Source organism: Octopus bimaculoides, chromosome 3 (assembly GCF_046866305.1).
Source record: "Octopus bimaculoides isolate indiv1 chromosome 3, ASM4686630v1, whole genome shotgun sequence".
NCBI classification, from domain to species: Eukaryota; Metazoa; Mollusca; class Cephalopoda; order Octopoda; family Octopodidae; genus Octopus; species Octopus bimaculoides.
Window position 1 is genome coordinate 122,553,062 of NC_142930.1, and position 16,373 is coordinate 122,569,434.

At 40.5% G+C, this 16,373-nt stretch overlaps 1 protein-coding gene across 7 annotated transcripts in view; it reads left to right on the forward strand.

Moving 5' to 3' along the window:
* LOC128247370 (zonadhesin-like) overlaps nucleotides 1-16,373 on the forward strand; it is a 105,962-nt gene that overhangs the window by 47,208 nt on the left and 42,381 nt on the right. The window contains exons 6-16 of one of the 7 annotated variants that reach the window (XM_089349544.1): nucleotides 6,647-6,757; nucleotides 7,458-7,568; nucleotides 8,118-8,228; nucleotides 8,890-9,000; nucleotides 9,547-9,657; nucleotides 10,319-10,429; nucleotides 10,979-11,089; nucleotides 11,635-11,745; nucleotides 12,222-12,332; nucleotides 15,459-15,572; nucleotides 15,886-15,999. In XM_089349544.1, coding sequence (XP_089205670.1) covers nucleotides 6,647-6,757; nucleotides 7,458-7,568; nucleotides 8,118-8,228; nucleotides 8,890-9,000; nucleotides 9,547-9,657; nucleotides 10,319-10,429; nucleotides 10,979-11,089; nucleotides 11,635-11,745; nucleotides 12,222-12,332; nucleotides 15,459-15,572; nucleotides 15,886-15,999 — 1,227 coding nt within the window. The remainder of the gene's footprint in view (nucleotides 1-6,646; nucleotides 6,758-7,457; nucleotides 7,569-8,117; nucleotides 8,229-8,889; nucleotides 9,001-9,546; nucleotides 9,658-10,318; nucleotides 10,430-10,978; nucleotides 11,090-11,634; nucleotides 11,746-12,221; nucleotides 12,333-15,458; nucleotides 15,573-15,885; nucleotides 16,000-16,373) is intronic. The other 6 variants (XM_089349545.1, XM_089349548.1, XM_089349547.1 and 3 more) reach the window with 6 other exon arrangements.

Consider the following 16,373-nt stretch of genomic DNA (forward strand, 5'->3'; position numbering starts at 1 on the left):
TCTGTAAGTTTTGCCTTTTTCATGTTTTAAAAAGTTTGTTTGTAAAATTTATTTTATATACAAAGTTGTAGACTCTCTGGTGCAAGTTTTTTGCGACGGAAATCTGCCCTGTGTGGCACATTTCCAGGATATAAAAACCAATCTCGGCTTTCTAGCCATTTTTTTTTGAGACGATGGCGTCTTGTAGCCATGAAAATTTTTGTGAAACGAACGCTGCAGTCTGCAGTGTTTCGTTCGAAAAAGAATTTCCTAGTCTTCCTTCCTCACAGTTAAAGGAGAGAATGGAGAAAAAGAAAGACTCTGCTGCTACAGCAGTCTTGCCTGCCAACGTAACCAGTGACAACAACAACAACAACAACAGCAGCAGCAGCAGCAACAACAACAAGGACACAAATGTCCTTGCTAACAAAACCACTGTCCTCACCACTGATACCACCACTACCACCACCACAACGAACTTTGCCGAGGCTTTGAAGCCTAGGAAAAGAATTTTGAATATATCGAAAGAGAAATTACTTGCATGCAAAAGCATGCTAAGTAAAAAGGACGTTACAGTCCATCTTCAAACGCCCGCGGACTTTAAGATAAACATCGAAAAAAAAACTATCATCTACAGAACCATTAATTTAAAGACAAAGACAGTGGAAAAATTCACCCAAGAAAATGTTGAGAGATGCTTAAAGCCGATTTGGTCTTACAAGACTTACATAACGAGAGGTTTGAAATTAGGAACGATAGAAGTAAGACTAGACAGCGAGCAGCGAGCGAAGGACCTCTCCACTAAGTCATTACAGCATGAGAACCTGCTCATGATCCCTACGTACCTTGGTCGTAGGGTTACGAAAATAAAAATTTCGAATGTGCCTCCTGAAATTGAGGAAGAATGGCTAGTATCTGCCATATGTCTAGGCATAGAGGAGGAGATAAACATACTAGAAGCATCTGCCGTTTGCAATCAAAACTGGATTGGCCAGGAATTTCAACTCCTGGTACAAATTGATCCAGCAAACTGGGAAAAAATTCCACATAGAATCCAATTAACTGAGGATTCAATTTTTCATGTTTTCGTCGAAGGCAGAAGGCCAGTTTGCTACGTTTGTAGTAGCAAAACTCACCTTCAAAAAACATGCCCAGTAGCCCAGAAGAAAAGGCAACAACAACGGCAACAATACAAAGAAAAACAACAACAACAACAACAACAACAAGAACAAGAACAGAAGCAACTACCAAATACCCCCAACAGAAAAACCTTACTACCAACACCACCAGCAACACAAAAAACAACAACAGAAATAGCAGCAATAACCACAACAGAAAAGACAACAGAAACTGCAAAAACAGAAGAAAAAAAAGAAAATTCCAAGACTGCCTCTCCCTCCCCCATATCACATACACCACACATAAATAACAAGGAGCCAACATCAATAAAAACAGCAACACAAACATTCACAGAAACACACACAGACGCACAAAATTTGCCGTTACCTCTTTCTGACTCCTCAGATCTCCCATCATCCGATGAAGAGAGTGGGGAGGAGTGGAAAATAGCTACGAAAGGAAAGAGGAAGCGCAGTAAGAAGAAAACAAAACAAAATGCAAACACAAACAAAGCAGGGAGATTCACATCTCCCGAAAATACTACTAACACCAATAGTAATATAAAAAAAACAATGCTAACAGCAATAGACAGTACAAACACAGAGTTGATGAATTACATCAACTCTAAAACAAACATCACAAATAACGATATCAAAACCAACAACCACCCACGTACAACACCGCCAAAACACATTAAAATTATTCATGTAACACCAGCATTACACAACACAATAAAATCCCTCTACCCCAACTCGGTAGGGGGATTCCAGAAATATTTGTGCAAGAAATTGTACAATAGCCTCCTTGGTGAAAAATCCAAGGAGGAAACAAAACTTTCTAACGGTAAGTAACAATCTGTTCTTTTGTTTTGTGCTTTAAAGCACACGTATAAATAGAATCATGGTGAAGATTGGTTGTGTGAATGTGCGTGGCTTAGGGTCCCCTTGGAAACAAGGGTACCTCTTAAATGACATCAAGTCGCACAATTTGGATATCATAGCCATTAGTGAGACCAGACTCCATGAACCGCGGGCCCTAAAGTCCATGTTTGGCGGACAGTTTAACATTTATTTTTCTCCCTGTCTGCCGAGGATGGGCGGTAGTGGCACGGCGGTTCTTTTTCGCAAGAGTCTGGATCTCCAAGTAAAGACGATATTTACGGACCCGGAGGGTAGACTGGTTGTCCTAGATGTGGACGGCAGCGATGGAGGCGCTTTTCGGTTGCTGGCAGTTTATGTGCCTCCTTTAACAGGTCGGTCAGACTTCTTTCGACGTCTAGAAGTATTCCTGGGAACGTCTCGTCCCTTACTTTTAGTGGGGGATTGGAATGCTACCTTGGACACGCATCTAGACTACGTGGGGAGTGACAAAACTAGAAGGGGATGCAAAGGCCTCATAGACCTGCTCAGACGCTTCCAGTTGTCTGACAGGTACCGACTCGACCACCCAAATGTGCCAACGTGGACTTGGAGCAACCGCATTGGGTCGTCGAGATCGTATCTAGATAGGATAGTGTGTAGGACAAGAGATAGAGATAGTTTAGGATGTCCACAGTTCCACATAGTCAGCTACACGGATCACAAACTTGTGACGTGTATGCTAGACTTAGATAAGGCACATAGGCAGGGTCCGGGTTACTGGAAACTAAACGCGTCTTTCCCGTCGAGACAGGTTTTCAGAGACCGGATTAGCACGTTAGTAAAGAGGGCTTTGACGGGAGCCATCATCAACAACAAATGGTGGTTTGCCCTCAAGAGAGCAGTAAGGGCGGAAGCAATAAGGTATAGCAGGGCACTAGCTGTAGAGAGGAACAGAGTAGAGGGGGAGCTAGTGATAAAGTTAGAAGAGGCATTGCGAAGTGGCATCGCATCCGACGTTTTAGCGGCGAGGTTGGCCCTCGACCAACACTTCAATGCTAAACACGAAGGGTGTGCTGTCAGGGCAAGGATGCGTGCTCTGAGGAATGAAGGTGTTGGAGCCGCACGAGAGGCCCGGGTGGCGGAGGCGCAGCGGGGTAACAGAGCCACCATCCGGTCTCTGGTAGACGAACAGGGGCGCGAATTGCTCGAGCCGAGCAAGATGTGCGAGGCGTTTCAGCGGCATTTTGCCCGACTGTTCGGGAGGAGTGGCGAGCGAGAAGGCAGGGTGGACTTTAGTGCCTACCTGCACAGCTTGCCACGACTCTCGGCAAGAGAGGCGGAGTGCTGCGAAGGGGTCATCACGGCGGAGGAGGTGAGGGACGCGATGGCGGGTTGCTCGACGAACAAATCTCCGGGTTTGGATGGTCTGCCCTACGAGCTTTACAACTGTATGCCAGTCTTGTTTGGAGAAGTCTTGGCGGCCGTGTACTGCAACTGGCAGCAGAACGGGAGCATTCCCGGTTTTGTGAGCCGAGGAGCGGTAACGCTGCTGAAGAAAGATCCAAACAAGGGGGACGCCATAGATAACTTTAGGCCCATCACTCTGCTCAATGCAGACATGAAAATTTTGGCCAAGGTGTTAGCCAAGCGGTTGGCGCTTGTCATCGAGAAACTGGTCGGCACGGAGCAGACGTGCGCCGTGCCGGGCCGGAGCATCCATGACAACCTCCATCTGATGCGCTACATCATAGAGAGGGTAGTTAAGGAACCTGGCATGGGTGGGGCCCTGATCAATTTGGATCAATCCAAAGCTTTCGATAGGGTAGACCATCGATACTTGGAGGCCGTCCTCGAAGCGGCCGGCTTCGGTCCCGTTTTCCGCGGCTGGATGGCTGCCTTGTACACAGGCATCCGTTCGGTTGTTCGCGTCAATGGACGTCTATCGGGACCCTTCGACATTGCACGTTCGGTTCGTCAGGGATGCCCCCTGTCGCCGCTCCTGTACGTATTGACTCTCGAGCCACTACTGCGGAAGCTGGCGACGCTGAGGGGCATCCCGCGAGAACTGGGGTGCGGGACGAGCGTGTCGGCATACGCGGACGACGTCACCGTCATAGCGTCTAGCCACGAGCACATCGAGCTTGTCGGCGAGACGCTGAAAGACTACGAAGCGGTGACGGGAGCGAAAATCAACCGGGATAAGTCGGTGGGTTTGCTGCTCGGCACCTGGAGATGCAAGCCCATACCGTCCGGCAGCGCCTCAGTAGTGGGACGCTGGACGGACGGTCCGGTCAAGTTGCTCGGAGTCTGGTTCGGTCCGGACCTGCAAACGGAGAAGAACTGGGACGAGATAACGAGTAGGGTGGCCACTCTCTGCCGGCAATGGTCCGAGAGGAAGCTGTCCCTAAAAGGTCGGGCGGAGGTGGCGAACGCGTACATCGCGTCCGTCATCGAATACCGCCTGACCGTCGTGCCTTGTCCCGATCGCGCCATCACCGAAATGGAGCGCATCCTCTTCCGCTTTTTGTGGAAAGGAAGCGTTCCGATGGTGAGGCGATCCGTTTGTTGCCAACACCCGCTGAAAGGAGGGCTGGGCATGCCGTGGTTGATGATGCGCAGACATGCGCTGAGACTGCGACATCTCCGGCTCTACGTAGACGACGGTGAGCAGGTGTGGTCGCCGTTTGTGCGACGCGCTTTCCCGCAGCTCGTCTCCATGACCGAGCTGCAGTCGTGGATCAAAAAGAGGCCGAGGAATGGCGAATGGCACCATGAGTGTCGCGTTGCTCTGCAACAACTTTGCCGTCCCGGGTCGACCTTGAGCGGCTGCATCACAACGAAGTCATTCTATAGGGGATTAGTGGAGGGCAGGTACGACGACGATCTCGGGGCGAACCTGGGCGTCGACGAGGAATACCTGACCCGCCTGTTCAGGACGACTTTCGGGCCGGGACCTATGGACAACTTCCAGAGATCCCTGGCCTGGCAGTGTTACCGAGAGGCGCTACCCGTTCGGGATAAGCTCTATAGACACGGCTCGCGAAATGCGGGGCCGACCTGCCCGAGATGCGGTCAGAGCGATGAAACCGTTCTGCACGCACTCGTGCAGTGTCCAACCATTTCGGAGCTGTGGGCTTATGTCGAACGACTGCTGTCGCGTGTGGGACGAGTCGGTTTATCAACCGAGTCTATCGTCAATATCGTCACGCCTCCTTCCTTTAAACGGGAAGGAAGAGCTGTATTTATCGTACTTGTGGCTATGGCCAAAGAATGCATCTGGTGGACGCGTCTGAAAGGATTAGAGACAAATACTTTCCTCTCTGGTCAATCTCTCATCAACTTTTTCAAGTATCACTTGAAAAGGAAGGTGAGAGTAGAGAGGCAAGTGTTGTCTAGCAAATGTTTCGAAAAAAGATGGATACATGTAGCAAGAATGGCACGTATAAATGACGAAGCCACCTTGACCATGATTCTATAAAACGTTTTAAAATTTTGTAAACAGAGAAATTTTATTTAACAAACTGTGACGCTAAAGACCGAGGTTACCGTGGTCTTTTCGTAGGTTTTTCTTTCCACGGATAACCTCCCCATTTATTGGGAATTTTTTGTATTATTTCGTATTTTTTGTAAATACCCCAAACGTTTTGCGATGTTTTTTTTTTTTTTTTTTTTTTTCATCGTTGTCCCCACTTTTGTTTTTTTTTCTGCTTTGTTTTCGACCCACTCGAAAAGAAAAACTCTACATTTGTATTTTGTCCCCTCTGTGTTGAGCCCTGTGTGGCTAATAAAGAAACCTATCTATCTATCTATCTATCTATCTGTCTGTGTGTCTGTGTGTCTGTCTGTCTGTCTGTTTGTCTGTCTATTTGTCTGCGTGTCTGTTTGTCTGTGTGTCTGTCTGTCTGTGTGTCTGTCTGTCTGTCTGTGTGTCTGTCTGTGTGTTTGCCTATCTGTCTGTCTCTCTTTCTATTTATCTATCTATCTGTCTCTCATCTGCCTCTCTGAGAATCTGCCTGTCGATCTTCCTTTCTGGCTTCCTTTCTTTCTTTCTCTCTATGTATGTATGTATCTATCTATCTATATATACGCGCCCGCTCGCACAAATACAGAGCACACACACACAGACACACACAGACACACACAGACACACATAGACACAAACACACACACACACACTCACACACACAAACACACCTGTACAAATGTTTACATATTATGTTTACATAATCGTTATTCGCCACGAAAGCTGTATTGCTTCAGAAGAACATTCTGCATTTAATACTTAACATGGGCATAACGTACAAGCCACAAAACTGCAGAATTTCTTCCTGAGGAAGCTTTTCTTAGATTTCTATAGTGCTAAAAGCCACAGAAGAGCTTCAATAGCTGAGGAAACGTCCTAGCAATGTTGGTCGAACTGTTAAATCCGGATTTTTGCTTGTTTCTCAGTAGCTAATTTTAGATAAAATTTTATGCTTTACTTTTCGATATTATAACAAATTATTATTTAAAAAATCCAATAATTTTTTATGTAACTGAGAGAGATTAAAACAAAGAATAAATAATTAAAGAGATAAACAATAGGTACAACTGTAAATAGAGCCTTCGTTAAAGGATATTCTATCGTTATATCCATATAAATATGTAGAAAACCGCGAAATAAGGTTTTTATTACTTTTACGCACTAGTCAATCCATGCCATAGGAGACCATGTAAGAACGGCGGCACATGTATCAGGAAAGGACATAGATTCACCTGTAAATGCAGACCTGGTTACTCTGGAAGATACTGTAATAGATGTAAGTATAACATTAAAAATAGTCATAATTTATAAGCATAGATTTATCATAGATTTTGTTTTACAAGTATATTTAAAGAGCCAAGGTAGGTACCTCATGAATACATATTAAGAAAGGTGATTGGTTGAATGGCTTGGTTAATGGAAATATCTTGGTAGAAACTTTCCATGCTATTCCATATAATGAAACTCCTCCCTCCGTCTCCCACTCTCACTCAAATATACTTGTATATATACACATACATGCATTAACTGAGTATCCCGTCGTTGCCGTGTAATATTCACAATAGTGTGAATTGGCTGACTTTTAGAATAGTACACCCAAAGAGGTTGGATTTTCTCAAATGCGACGGGGACCTTTTAGTTCTTTTTCCTTACACCCTTGCAAATGATGATTAGGGGAGCTTTTTCGTCGAAAATGTTTTGAAAATTTATTAATCTCTGCTGCCAGCTTCCGGACAGATTTCTTTGTCAATTTTTCTTTTCTGCTGGATGCACTTAAAATCAAAGAGTGACGATTTTCCTACAGAAAAAGATTTTGAAAATTTACCAATTTTTTTGAAACCCCAATAACACATTTATTTTTAAAGGAACTAATTCAAAGCAGAAAACAAGAAATTTCTAAAATGGAATTCTTTCATTATTTCATTGTAAATACATATAAGATTGTGAAATACCATTTTATTTCTTTTATACACAAGTCAATCCATGCTATAAGCGACCTTGCAAAAACAGTGGTGCATGTATCAGAAGGGGACGTAGATTCACCTGTAAATGCCGACGAGGTTATATTGGACGATATTGTCGTACGTGTAAGTATAACACAAAAAATGATCCTAAGATCTTTTTTTAGAAATGTATTAAAGGAGCAATGAATATACATATATATATATACACACATGCATGCATTAGCTGAGTATCCTGTCGTTGCCGTGTAATATTCACGATAGTGTTAATTGGCAGACTTTTAGAATAGTACACCCAAAGAGGTTGGATTTTCTCAAATGCGACGGGGACCCTTTAGTTCTTTTTCCTTACACCCTTGTAAATGATGAATTAGGGGAGATTTTCAGTCGAAAATGATTTGAAAATTTATTAATCTCCGCTCCCAGCTTCTAGATAGATTTTTTTGTGAATTTGTTTTTGCAGTAGGCACTTAAAATCAAAGAGTGACGCTTTTGCTACAGAAAAAGATTTTGAAAATTTACGAATTTTTTTGAAACCCGAAGAACACATTTTTGTTTTAGAGAAACTAATTAAAAAGAGTAGATAGGAAATTTGTAAAATGGAATTCCTCCATTATTTCATTGTAAATATATATAAGATTGTGAAATACAATTTTTATTTCTTTTATACACAAGTCAATCCATGCTCTAAAAGACCTTGCAAAAACGGTGGCGCATGTATCAGAAGGGGACGTAGATTCACCTGTAAATGCCGTCGTGGTTATATTGGACGATACTGTCGTACGTGTAAGTATAACACAAAAAATAATCGTAAGGTCTTTTTTTTAGAAATATTCTATCGTTATATCCATATATTAAGAAAGGTGATTGGTTGAATGGCTTGGTTAATGGAAATATCTTGGGAGAAACTTTCCATGCTATTCCATATAATGAAACTTCTCCCTCCGTCTCCCACTCTCACTCAAATATACATGTATATATACACATACATGCATTAACTGAGTATCCCGTCGTTGCCGTGTAATATTCACAATAGTGTGAATTGGCTGACTTTTAGAATAGTACACCCAAAGAGGTTGGATTTTCTCAAATGCGACGGGGACCTTTTAGTTCTTTTTCTTTACACCCTTGCAAATGATGATTAGGGGAGCTTTTTCGTCGAAAATGTTTTGAAAATTTATTGATCTCTGCTCCCAGCTTCCGGACAGATTTCTTTGTCAATTTTTCTTTTCTGCTGGATGCACTTAAAATCAAAGAGTGACGATTTTCCTACAGAAAAAGATTTTGAAAATTTACCAATTTTTTTGAAACCCCAATAACACATTTATTTTTAAAGGAACTAATTCAAAGCAGAAAACAAGAAATTTGTAAAATGGAATTCTTTCATTATTTCATTGTAAATACATATAAGATTGTGAAATACCATTTTATTTCTTTTATACACAAGTCAATCCATGCTATAAGCGACCTTGCAAAAACAGTGGTGCTTGTATCAGAAGGGGACGTAGATTCACCTGTAAATGCCGACGTGGTTATATTGGACGATACTGTCGTACGTTTAAGTATGACACTAAAAATGATCCTAAGATCTTTTTTTAGAAATGTATTAAAGGAGCAATGCATATACATATATATATACACACATATGCATGCATTAGCTGAGTATCCTGTCGTTGCCGCGTAATATTCACGATAGTGTTTATTGGCAGACCTTTAGAATAGTACACCCAAAGAGGTTGGATTTTCTCAAATCCGACGGGGACCCTTTAGTTCTTTTTCCTTACAACCTTGCAAATGATGATTAGGGGAGATTTTCAGTCGAAAACGATTTGAAAATTTATTAATCTCCGCTCCCAGCTTCCGGACAGATTTCTTTGTCAATTTTTCTTTTCTGCTGGATGCACTTAAAATCAAAGAGTAACGATTTTGCTACGGAAAAATTTTTTGAAAATTTACCAATTTTTTGAAACTCCAAGAACACGTTTTTTTTAAAAGAACTAATTCAAAGCAGAAACAGGAAGTTTGTAAAATGGAATTCTTTCATTATTTCATTGTAAATACATATAAGATTGTGAATAACCATTTTATTTCTTTTATACACAAGTCAATCCATGCTATAATAGACCGTGCAAAAACGGTGGTGCATGTATCAAAAAGGGACGTAGATTCACCTGTAAATGCCGACGTGGTTATATTGGACGATACTGTCGTACGTGTAAGTATAACACAAAAAATAATCGTAAGGTCTTTTTTTTAGAAATATTCTATCGTTATATCCATATATTAAGAAAGGTGATTGGTTGAATGGCTTGGTTAATGGAAATATCTTGGGAGAAACTTTCCATGCTATTCCATATAATGAAACTTCTCCCTCCGTCTCCCACTCTCACTCAAATATACATGTATATATACACATACATGCATTAACTGAGTATCCCGTCGTTGCCGTGTAATATTCACAATAGTGTGAATTGGCTGACTTTTAGAATAGTACACCCAAAGAGGTTGGATTTTCTCAAATGCGACGGGGACCTTTTAGTTCTTTTTCTTTACACCCTTGCAAATGATGATTAGGGGAACTTTTTCGTCGAAAATGTTTTGAAAATTTATTAATCTCTGCTCCTAGCTTCCGGACAGATTTCTTTGTCAATTTTTCTTTTCTGCTGGATGCACTTAAAATCAAAGAGTGACGATTTTCCTACAGAAAAAGATTTTGAAAATTTACCAATTTTTTTGAAACCCCAATAACACATTTATTTTTAAAGGGACTAATTCAAAGCAGAAAACAAGAAATTTCTAAAATGGAATTCTTTCATTATTTCATTGTAAATACATATAAGATTGTGAAATACCATTTTATTTCTTTTATACACAAGTCAATCCATGCTATAAGAGACCTTGCAAAAACGGTGGTGCATGTATCAGAAGGGGACGTAGATTCACCTGTAAATGCCGACGTGGTTATATTGGACGATACTGTCGTACGTGTAAGTATAACACAAAAAATGATCCTAAGATCTTTTTTTAGAAATGTATTAAAGGAGCAATGAATATACATATATATATACACACATATGCATGCATTAGCTGAGTATCCTGTTGTTGCCGCGTAATATTCACGATAGTGTTAATTGGCAGACTTTTAGAATAGTACACCCAAAGAGGTTGGATTTTCTCAAATGCGACGGGGACCCTTTAGTTCTTTTTCCTTACAACCTTGCAAATGATGATTAGGGGAGATTTTCCGTCGAAAATGATTTGAAAATTTATTAATCTCCGCTCCCAGCTTCCGGACAGATTTCTTTGTCAATTTTTCTTTTCTGCTGGACGCACTTAAAATCAAAGAGTGACGATTTTCCTACAGAAAAAGATTTTGAAAGTTTACCAATTATTTTGAAACCCCAATAACACATTTATTTTTAAAGGAACTAATTCAAAGCAGAAAACACGAAATTTGTAAAATGGAATTCTTTCATTATTTCATTGTAAATACATATAAGATTGTGAATAACCATTTTATTTCTTTTATACACAAGTCAATCCATGCTCTAAAAGACCTTGTAAAAACGGTGGTGCATGTATCAGAAGGGGACGTAGATTCACCTGTAAATGCCGACGTGGTTATATTGGTCGATACTGTCGTACGTGTAAGTATAACACAAAAAATGATCCTAAGATCTTTTTTTTAGAAATGTATTAAAGGAGCTATGAATATACATATATATATACACACATATGCATGCATTAGCTGAGTATCCTGTCGTTGCCGGTTAATTTTGACAATAGTGTGAATTGGCGGACTTTTAGAATTGTACACCTAAAGAGGTTGGATTTTCTCAAATGCGACGGGGACCCTTTAGTTCTTTTTCCTTACACCCTTGCAAATGATGATTAGGGGAGATTTTCCGTCGAAAATGATTTGAAAATTTATTAATCTCCGCTCCCTGCTTTCAGACAGATTTTTTTGTCAATTTTTCTCTTCTGCTGGACGCACTTAAAATCAGAGCGACGATTTTGCTACGGAAAAATTTTAAAAATTTACCTAGTTTTTGAAACCCCAAGAACACATTTTTTTTTAAAGGAACTAATTCAAAGCAGAAAACAGGAAATTTGTAAAATGGAATTCTTTCATTATTTCATTGTAAATACATATAAGATTGTGAATAACCATTTTATTTCTTTTATACACAAGTCAATCCATGCTATAAAAGACCTTGCAAAAACGGTGGTGCATGTATCAAAAAGGGACGTAGATTCACCTGTAAATGCCGACGTGGTTATATTGGACGATACTGTCGTACGTGTAAGTATAACACAAAAAATAATCCTAAGATCTTTTTTAGAAATGCATTAAAAGAGCTATGAATATACATGTATATATACACATACATGCATTAACTGAGTATCACGTGGTTGACAATAGTGTGAATTGGCGGACTTTTAGAATTGTACACCTAAAGAGGTTGGATTTCCTTAATTGCGACGGGGACCTTTTACTTTTTCTTTCTTACACCTTTGCTAATGATGATCAGGGGAGCTTTTCCGTGGAAAATCTTTTGAAAATTTTTTCATTTCCGCTCTCAATTTTCGGACAGATTCTTTGTCAATTTTTTTTGTAGTAGGCACTTATAAAGGAGTGGCTCTTTTTCTATAGAAATAGATTTTGATAATTTACGAAAAGCAGTAGACAGGAAATTTGTAAAATGGAATTCTTCCATTATTTCTTTGTAAATATACATAAGATTGTGAAATACAACTTTTATTTCTTTTATACACAAGCCAATCCATGCTATAATAGACCTTGTAAAAACGGCAGCGCATGTATCAGAAGAGGACGTAGATTCATCTGTAAATGCCGACGGGGTTATATCGGACGGTACCGTCGTGCGTGTAAGTATAACACAAAAAATAATCGCAAGGTCTTTTTTTAGAAATGTATTAAAGGATCTATGAATGTTTTACATTCATAGGACGGAAGTTGCTTTACTGAAAACAAGGTGTATGAAAGTACCCCGGCTTTGGTTTGGGGATTGTTTGGGCATCGTTTTGTCTAGGGAGAAATGAAGTTGCGCATAAAATAATCTAGTTAGGTTTTTACGATCCATGTCCTAATACATTTCCTACTGTGGCTGTCTAGTCCTATCCGGGACAAACGCTCCCTCGGGCAGGGGCCACAAATGTAGCGAAGACTTTGCCTGGCTGGTTGTAATGTCATAGTTTCTTGTTGACGTCTTTTCTTGTCTTTTCATTTCTCCTCTCTCCCTCTGTCACTCCTTTATGTTCCATCTTCTATGATGCGTCGCCAAACTCCACGGTTGCTGGCAACCGCTTCCCAGCTGCTAATATTGATGTCACAGGCCTTCATGTCCCTTTTGCAAACATCCTTGTATCGTATGAACGGTCTTCCCACAGACCTAGTGCCCCTAGGAAGCTCTCCGTAGAGTATGTCCTTGGGGATTCTGCCATCTTCCATACGACTAACATGTCCAAGCCATCTCATACGTCTTTGTGTGAGGAGTGCAAACATGCTTGGTATTCCTGCTTGCTTGAGGACATCTTTGTTGGGGACACGATCCTGCCATTTGATGCCAAGGATTTTCTGGAGGTAGCGCAGGTGAAAGATATTTAGGCGACGCTCTTGGCGTGTGTATGGCGTCCAGGTCTCACTGCCATACAGCAGAGTGCTAAGTACACATGCCTGGTAAATCTTAATTTTTGTGGTCTTGGTCAGCTTGTTGTCCCATGTCCATTTGGAGAGTTGAGCCATCACAGCAGCTGCTTTGCCAATGCGTATATTGAGCTCAGCATCAAGGGATAGGTTGTAGGTGACGGTAGAGCCAAGATAGGTAAACCTCTTCACCTCCTGTAGTTTGTAGTCTCCAATATGTATGTTTGGGATGTCCGATGTAGCCTGACCCATGATGTTGGTCTTCTTGAGGCTGATAACTAAGCCAAAGTCGCTATATGCTTGCTCAAAGCAGTTGATGAGCCTTTGCAGGGCTTCTTCTGAGTGTGATACCAGAGCAGCAGCAGCAACGAAGAGCATCTCCTTGATCAGGACGCTTCTGATTTTGGACTTGGCACGCAGACGCGAGAGATTGAACAGTTTCCCGTCACTTCTACCGTGCAGAAACACTCCATCATCTGATGTTTCAAAAGCATGTGACAGCAGTAGCGAGAAGAAGATGCCAAATAATGTAGGAGCAAGGACACAGCCTTGCTTTACCCCGTTCTTTATTTGGAAGGCGCCTGATGTTGAACCATTGTGCTGTATGGTGCCTTACATATCATCATGGAAAGATTTGATGATCCTCAGCAGCTTTGGTGAACATCCGATTTTTTGAAGCAGGATGAATCCTGGGTAGCTCAATCGTCAGGATTCCTCTCTCAACCTTGTTGATGTAGTCTACAGGAGTGCAGAGCATTACGTTTGCCACCAGTTTGGTTGCAGGAGCTGCCGGGAAAGAGTCGAGTAGAACACTAAACCGCCTACGGGACTCGTATCAGGCAGGGTTGTCACTCCCTGAAGTAGTGAAGAAAATCGCTACCCACTACCTGTTTGGGGATTAATGGGATTTTATTTCAAACCGTAATTTTTCCTATCTATCTATCTATCTATCTATCTATCTATCTATCTATCTATCTATCTATCTGTCTGTCTGTCTGCTTTTCTTTCTTTCTTTCTTTCTTTCTTTCTTTCTTTCTTTCTTTCTTTCTTTCTTTCTCTCTATCTATCTACATATATATATATATATATATATATATATATATATATATATATATATATGGGAGAATATACGAAAAAACAACAACAGACGAGGACAGGTGGTGTAAATAAGAAAAGGATGTATTAGTATGACGCTCGGGAATACGGAAAGTCTTTGACGTTTCGAGCTACGCTCTTCAACAGAAAGAATACGGAGACAAGGAGAAAAACACGGAGAAAAAACATTGAATAGTGTCCAGTCAACGGTCAATCATACACATATACCCGCCCGCACGCACAAATATAGAGCACACACACACACACACACACACACACACACACACACACACACAGAGACACACGCACATACACACACACACCGCCACACACAAACACACGCATACACACATATATATATGTATACATAATTGTTATTAGCGACGAAAGCCGTATTACTTCAGGAAAGCATTCTGCATATATTACTTAACATGAGCTTAATGTACAAGCCACAAAACTGCAGAATCTCTTCTTGAAGAAGCTTTTCCTAGAGTTGTATAGAGCTAAAAGCCACAGAAGAGCATCAATAGCTGAGGAAACGTTCCAGCAATGTTGGTAAAATTGCGAAATCCTGATTTTTGCTTGTTTCTCGGTAGCTAATTTTGGATAAAATTTTATGCTTTCCTTTTTCATATTATAGCAAATTATTTGAAAAATCCAATAATTTTCCATGCTTTGGTTTGGGGATTATTTGGACTTTATTTGAAACCGAAATTTTTCGTATCTATCTATCTATCTATCTATCTATCTATCTATCTATCTATCTATCTATCTATCTGTCTACCTGTTTGTCTGTCTGTCTATCTTTCTATCTTTCTATCTGTCTATCCATATTCATATATATGCGCGCACGCGCATACACACACGAGCACACACACACGAACACACTCACACACACATATATACAGAGAGTGCGCGCACACACATGCATACATAAACATATATGTATACATAGTCGTCCCAGCAATGTTGGTAAAATTGCGAAATCCGGATTTTTGCTTGTTTCACGGTAGCTAATTTTGGATAAAATTTTATGATTTACTTTTTGATATTATAGCGAATTATTATTTTAAAAATCCAATAATTGTTCATGTTCTAACTCAGAAAGATTAAGGCAAATAAAATATATAAATAAATAGAGATAAACAATAAGTATAACTGTAAATAGAGCCTTCGTTAAAAGATATTCTATTGTTATATCCATATAAATATATAGAAGACTGTGGAATAAGGTTTTTATTTCTTTTATACAGTGGTAAATCCATGTCGCAGGAGACCATGTAAGAACGGCGGCACATGTATCAGGAAAGGACGTAGATTCACCTGTAAATGCAAACCTGGTTACTCTGGAAGATATTGTAATAGATGTAAGTATAACATTAAAAATAGCCATAAACTATAAGTATAGATTTATCATAGATTTTGCTTTACAAGTATATTTTAAAGAGCCAAGGTAGTTTCCTCATGAATACATATTAAGAAAGCTGATTGGTTGAATGACTTTGTTAATGGAAATATCTTGGGATAAACTTTGCATGTTATTTCACATAAAGAACCCCCTCCCACTGTCTCTTCCTCTTTCTTTAATATACATGCATATATACACATATATGCATTAACTGAGTATCCATATAAAGATATAGAAGACTGTGGAATAAAGTTTTTATTTTTTTTATTCAGTGGTAAATCCATGTCTCAGGAGACCATCTAAGAACCGCGCCACATGTGTCAGGAGAAAACGTAGATACTTTTGTACATGCAGACCTGGTTACTCTGGAATATGCTGTACTATATGTAAGTATAACATTAGTAGCCCTGAAGCTGCCCATGCGGCGTCCTTCTGGCTACCCCTGCAGGCGGCACTATCGTGTAGCTTTGGGGCCTTATAACCTTCTGTACTGTAAAGGTCTCGGACACGTTCATTGTGTATGTATTTCTTGGTATTAATTATCCGATGCTCCATTCCAAACTCCCCACCCACAAAAGTTGTGGGTGTCAGTGGGAACCCATTTAAGCGGCCCTTCAGAAATTGAAATTCCTTTGGATACTCACTAGGAGTTCATGGTATGAAATTATTTATTGCTCGATTAGGTCGCCAATAACTTGTATTTAGTTTAGAAGGCAGTAAGAATAAGGTGTGAGTGGGGACCAAATTTGGCAGCCCTGAA